The 5,829-nt window shown below is 42.8% G+C and overlaps 1 protein-coding gene across 1 annotated transcript; it reads left to right on the top strand.

The window, feature by feature from the left end:
- The first annotated feature begins 263 nt into the window (after positions 1–263).
- Positions 264–2,767, top strand: m17 (IL-6 subfamily cytokine M17). Its single transcript, XM_023823327.2, has 3 exons — positions 264–525; positions 1,483–1,616; positions 1,941–2,767. Exons 1-3 carry the CDS (start codon positions 474–476, stop codon positions 2,364–2,366), a joined length of 612 nt encoding a protein of 203 aa, XP_023679095.1. The 5' UTR covers positions 264–473; the 3' UTR covers positions 2,367–2,767.
- Positions 2,768–5,829: the final 3,062 nt, after the last annotated feature.

Below are 5,829 nucleotides of genomic sequence, written 5' to 3'. Positions count from 1 at the left end.
TGATGGTCACAGTTAATAATTATTTTTTATTATCCGTGACCCTGTTCTGGATAACTGGCTGAAAGATTAATGGACAGATTAGTTTTATTTATGTTCATGCTAAATAATCCAGCTAATACAGACTGCAGAATCTCAAACATACCCACGTCACTGACCGTACACATGTCTCCAAAACATTATTAACCTCCTGCAGATGAATATTGTGCTCTGAATTTGGGCGAAACCGCCAGTCGGTTGTTGACTGATGCATAGAAGGATGGGTGGAGACAAGTTGAGGTGGGGTTTGTCCATAAGGATGGAGGGGAGTGAAAGTCGTGGTACAAATGTAGCAATGCAATTCTCAGAAGTATTGCTCCACATCCAGATTACTGCGTCATTTCCTCTTATGACAAATCTGAGGTTAGACTTAAAAAGTTTTTGCGCGGCGCCGATCATGAGTAGTTACTGCCGAACGAGCCGGTGTCACCACATGCATGATGCCAGGTCATAGTTACCATCTGGTCCCAAGTGCTCAGCAAGCTGTAGGTAAGTACCATTAGGCAATACAGCCCTGGTCATACCATCATAGCCTAGAGCTGGAAGCCAGGAAGTCTGGTTTGGATGGTGAATATGTGTGTGTGTGTGTGTGTGTCTGTCACTCTGTCTGCTCGAGCCCATGCGTGCGTGTGTGACGCTGCCGGCTGCTGTGTCGGAAACGAACTTGCATGCTTCGCCGCTGACCATAGCCTGGTGCTGGTGTTTCAGAGTTGGATTCCTTACACTGATCGTCAGGTGTCCGGCTCCTAGACTTTCAGTGGTTTGCTGTTAGCGCTCCGCTAGCAAGCAACATCCCCTCATTCCATCTACCAGTCGGCACCACTCTGTGGTCCCTGAACGCTCACTAGTGTTGTGCTTTGTCTTGTGATTTGAATAGATGTCTTATTATGTTCCCGCTATGTTTGAAAGGTGTTGTATAGCTCTTGCCCCAGTGCTGCTTACACTTGTGACTGAGCATTCACTGGAATCTCAGCCTAGCCGTGTTCACACCTAGCTGACTGCAGCTGTATGATTGTGATGTGCTGTGTACCTCATTTGCAGAGGTGTAGATTTCAGGTCCAGAAAGTACAGATCCAGACCAAGTTTTTGTTTCAACCAACCAGTTGAGTACTCTATGACTGTGATTCTTTATACCCAATCGGTTGGTTGGAACAAAATCTTGGTCTGGATTTGTACTCTCTGGACCTGAAATCTCCACCTCTGCTCATTTGTATGTTGCTGTGAGCAAAAACATCTGCTAAGTAAAGAAATTTAGGTGTTTGCATAGTTCAATATATTGAATATTTCTAGTAAGCTTTAAATGTCGATTATTACTAATGATATTAAATATAGGTGTAGTTAGGTCTAGCATCTACTGCCTTGATTGAAAAAAATGAAATGATACAGTGTGGTAAAAGAAGTATCCTTGCAGTGTTTGTAACCTTAACATCTTCGTGTTCTTCACAGCTTTGTGGTTGGTTCTGCTGGTCTACATCAGTAGGGCTGCTGCATCTGGCAGCAAAGCAAACTCTGATTTACTGAAGAGCATTTCTCTTGCTGATCTAATGAGGAAGGACGCTGGGGAACTCCGCAGAACATATGTAAGTATGCATCTTCCATAGCGCTGGATATGGCAGCTGGGGCTCTCATTTTCCTAAGGGCCAGTCACCAGCTTTATAACTGCTACAGTGACTGTCACAGAATAACCCATGAAAGCAGGGAAGACTTTTCTGTAAACCTGAGCTATTGGTCTTATTTTCTTCTTAAGTAAATGCCTGTTGCAAAAACTCTTGCAGTTTCCACTAATATATTGCATTAGACTAAGCATTTTCGAATGATTTGTGCAAGACAGCACTCTTGTTTGGTAGAAACGCATATAATTAGACTTCCTTAAATTTATATTTTGCTTGTCTGTTGATCCCTAGATCAGAAGCCAAGGGGATTTCACGAAGTCGTTCTGTCAAACGCATGTGGATAACGCACCAGATCCCGAGATTACTGGTTTCGAACCTGCAGAAAAACTTCAAAGTATATGCACCAAACTCAAACTGTTCCAAGAACACCTCGCTGCGGTCAGAGAGCAGCAAATACAGCTTCAGGAGCCCTCCAACTCATTGCTCAGCAAGTTGAGGAACGCTCATGAGCGTTTGGGCGACCTGGCATCGACTGTCAACATGGCCCTGCAGTGTCTGAAGCCCAACGAGCTCATCACGGTGGGGTCCATAACCAACTCACCAAGGAATACCTTCCAGCAGAAAGTATATGGCTGTGTGGTTCTGACAAGGCACAAGGAATTCCTGTCTCGAGTTTATCATGAGCTAAAGAACCTCAGGAACACAGTTGAAAGATGAACTACAGGAAGAGTTCTCATATAGCTCCAGTGGACAATTTTGGGTTCCGTTATTATATGCCTATTATATGCCTATAAACCAAAGACAGCAGATGTTATAAATTTTTGTATACATATTTATTTTATTTAATTATTAATTTATTAATGTGACTGGTCACTATATACTGTTCCAATTACATTACTGCTGGCAGTCATTAAAGGTGCGACTTCCTTTCTTTTATAAAAGAGCTCTCATCTGTTTTGTTACAATATGACCCACGAACCACCCTCTTCCACAATATTAAATTTAAACCTGTTTATTTTGATATATCATAATTATGCATTACAATAGGAATGAGCTGGTGAGTCATATAGACACAAGGGGGCACTGTTTTCTCTAGGACAAAATATAGGTAAGGGCTGGGTTCGAATTCAGGGGCTGCATCTTTCTAAGGCTGCATTTGAAGACTGAATGCAGGGCTGTTCCATTTCAAAGGCTCCTTCAAATGTGGCCCAGAAATACATTCTTCTTTTGGCCAGTTGTGAAGGATCCACCTGCTGAATCCTTTGCAGCCCAACATATCCCAAGATTCATTGCATGGACCTTCGAAGCACGCAGCCCTCAAAGGCTACATAGCCCGCGTCCTTCGTAGGATGCAGCCTCCGAATTCGGACACAACCATGGTCAGACTGGTAGGACTGGCTGTAAGGCAAGCAGATGGCTAGGTATCCCCTACAGTGACAATCATTCACCCTCAATCCATTTTTAGCGTACTGACTGGATACATTGGATAGCATTAGCTTTAGCATAGTTTTCTACACTGCATGTAGCAGTTAGTCTCTCAGTAAACAACCCAGTTTTGGTTACCCAAAGTCAACTTATTGAAGATTTTTATGTGTCCCTTGGCTAAACACTAGCAGCTATTAGGAAAAACTAACAACTACAGGGGCTCCTTGCTTTACGATGGTTCGACTTACGATATTTCGGCTTTACGATGGTGTGATAGCGATGCACATGCAGTAATCAAATTTGAATTTTGATCTGTCGGCTTATGGCAGCATCCACGCAGCGTCTAGTGTCTGTAGTGATCACAGGCATAAACATCTCGTACAGTGTTTAACAGTGTTTTCTTTCTGCGTTTAACCAAATAAACTTGTAGTCATTTATTTACTTTTCAAATACTGGTATTTAATTAGTTACAGTAGTTTGTTAACCATATTCAGTGACAGTAATTTATTTGCTTATTCAGTGACAGTAGTTATTTATTTATTCATTTATTATATCGTACTCATATTTCTTTACTTATTTATCATATCGTATTCATATTCGACTTACGATATCTTCCTCTTACCATGGGTTCATTGGAATATAACCATTGTAAGTCAAGAAGCCTTTGAAAAAATACCAAAATGAAATATGTGCAACTAAAGACCTATGCATCCTCTACCAGGGTGAACCCATGGAAATCTTGACTGAGGTCAGCAGGCGAAAAGCAGGAGAACAAGGATGGTTCCACCCTGCCCTGGTCATGTGATCTAGCTACTCAGCCAGGTGATTGTTGCTCACCCTGTGCTGTCTCCTGCTTTGTGGCGGTCATGTGAGACCTACTTCCCTGATTCTAGGGGCATTAAGATGCAGAAAGCACAACCTATTCTCTGCACACAATTGTCTCTGGCAGCTCAATAATAACATGGTCAAGGACTCTGCACACCATTATAGAAAGCTCTGCTAATGTGACTTAGCTATCCACACTGCTAAAATGTCAAAGTACCACTAAATACATGCTCCGCTAGCAGCACGGCTAATACGTCAACGCACTGCTTTTCAATTAAGCTTTATTTCCCATTTGTATAATACAAAGGTTTTCTTTCAACCAACCAATTACGTATAAAGAGTCACAGTCACAGAGGACTCAACTGGTTGTTTGAAACAAAATCTCAGTCTGGATTTGTACTTTCTGGATCTGAACTCTCCACCTCTGGTTATCAGTGATGCTAAAAAGTCTATGTACTATTGTACAAAAATCTCATGCTCATGTAACTCTGCTAGCACTGTCTGTGCACTGCTAAACAAATAGTTCAAAATAATGTGACTCTGCTAGCTGTGTTGCTAAAATGTCTATGTATTGCTGTACAAATATCTCATGCTAATGTAACTCTGCTAGGCCCGCCTATGCGCTGCTAAACCAATAGCTCAAGCTAACGTCACTCTGCTAGCAGTGTTTCCGACAAAGTCTATGCCAATGTGTTAGCCACACTGGTGAAATGTCTATGTACTGCTATAAAAACAGCTCTTCCACTAACCCTGCAACCCAAAATTCGTTTGCCAGCACTGCAATATTGACAGCTGAAAATAGTGATGGCGCTAAACATCTGATATTCTTATATTAGCAGCATAATATTAGCATTTACAGTAAATTCATGTCAGGACACTACAAGGTGCAATGAATGCCACGAGTTTTTCTCTTGCTGCATTTTCTGCCTCTTGTCTTCTGGGCTAATGCTAGGACCAGCGGAAAAAGCACTGCAACTGCGCCACGCACACTAGCCTCTAGCTAACTCTTCCTAACCTGAGTGCCACCCACGCAGCATAATTGCGACATCGGGTGTCCAGCCATTGCACTCTTCTATGGCGAGACGGTTGGCGCGGGCATTCCGCCGCAAGTCACAATCACACGGCAAGCTGGACACTGAGAGGGGCTACTGCAGGTCAAGGTCAAGTTCCCCCTTTCTACTGTCTGTGCGTTTTTGGGTGTGACTTCTGTTTTTAGTGGGGGGGTCGAGGTGTGAAGATTATGTCATGAGTTATGTCACAATTATTCACACATAGAAACAGATTAATATTTCCAAGAACATATGCTGGAAAATGTGCCTGTTTTAGACGTATATCTGGGGATGAAATCGAAATAAGATGACAGCAAGTAGGAAAAAGAAAGATGATGTGCTTTCAGGTTTTGCACCTAGAGCAACTCGAGCCTCGCAGATATCTGAGCTGTCCACGTCATCAGGAGGACATCAGTGACGTCACCACCACACAGTCGAGCGATTAACTAAAGCTCTGTATCTTTAAACCCCAGGTGTGTCGGCTGTCTTAAACCACACAGAACCGTGTCCCCAAAGTGACCCAATCCCAAAATGACTGGCCAACCCCCCAGTGTCCTAAATGCTGAGAGATACATAGGAGATGGAAAGTCAGAAAGCACCTCTTCACATGACGGTCTAGCCTTTGTTTTTCAGCTACTTTTCTGCGAATAAGTGCATTTTTTCCACTCTTTGTTCCTGAAACAGCAAATGATTTCAACATCATCACGGCTCACACTGGATGAAAGTTAAGCGTGTCCTTTCAGGGCTGAAATGTCATCCTTGTTCTTTTTTGTCTTAAACAGCAAAAACTTTCGCCTGCTTTGTGCCCTATGCTACTTGGGTTAGGCACCCGGGTCCACCTCATGACCTGCATTACACTGGATAAGCGCTTGATCAATGGA

Source organism: Paramormyrops kingsleyae, chromosome 7, assembly GCF_048594095.1.
Source record: "Paramormyrops kingsleyae isolate MSU_618 chromosome 7, PKINGS_0.4, whole genome shotgun sequence".
Classification (NCBI taxonomy): domain Eukaryota; kingdom Metazoa; phylum Chordata; class Actinopteri; order Osteoglossiformes; family Mormyridae; genus Paramormyrops; species Paramormyrops kingsleyae.
Note: the sequence above shows the minus strand (reverse complement) of the source record. Positions and strands in the feature narration are given on the sequence as shown.

Bases quoted from the DNA above. Each gene is read 5' to 3' on its own strand.
- m17 (XM_023823327.2), top strand. From the start codon at position 474: ATGATGCCAGGTCATAGTTACCATCTGGTCCCAAGTGCTCAGCAAGCT. The intron at 526-1,482 runs GTAAGTACCATT...TGTTCTTCACAG, and splicing joins AAGTGCTCAGCAAGCTGTAG to CTTTGTGGTTGGTTCTGCTG. The intron at 1,617-1,940 runs GTAAGTATGCAT...GTTGATCCCTAG, and splicing joins GGGAACTCCGCAGAACATAT to ATCAGAAGCCAAGGGGATTT.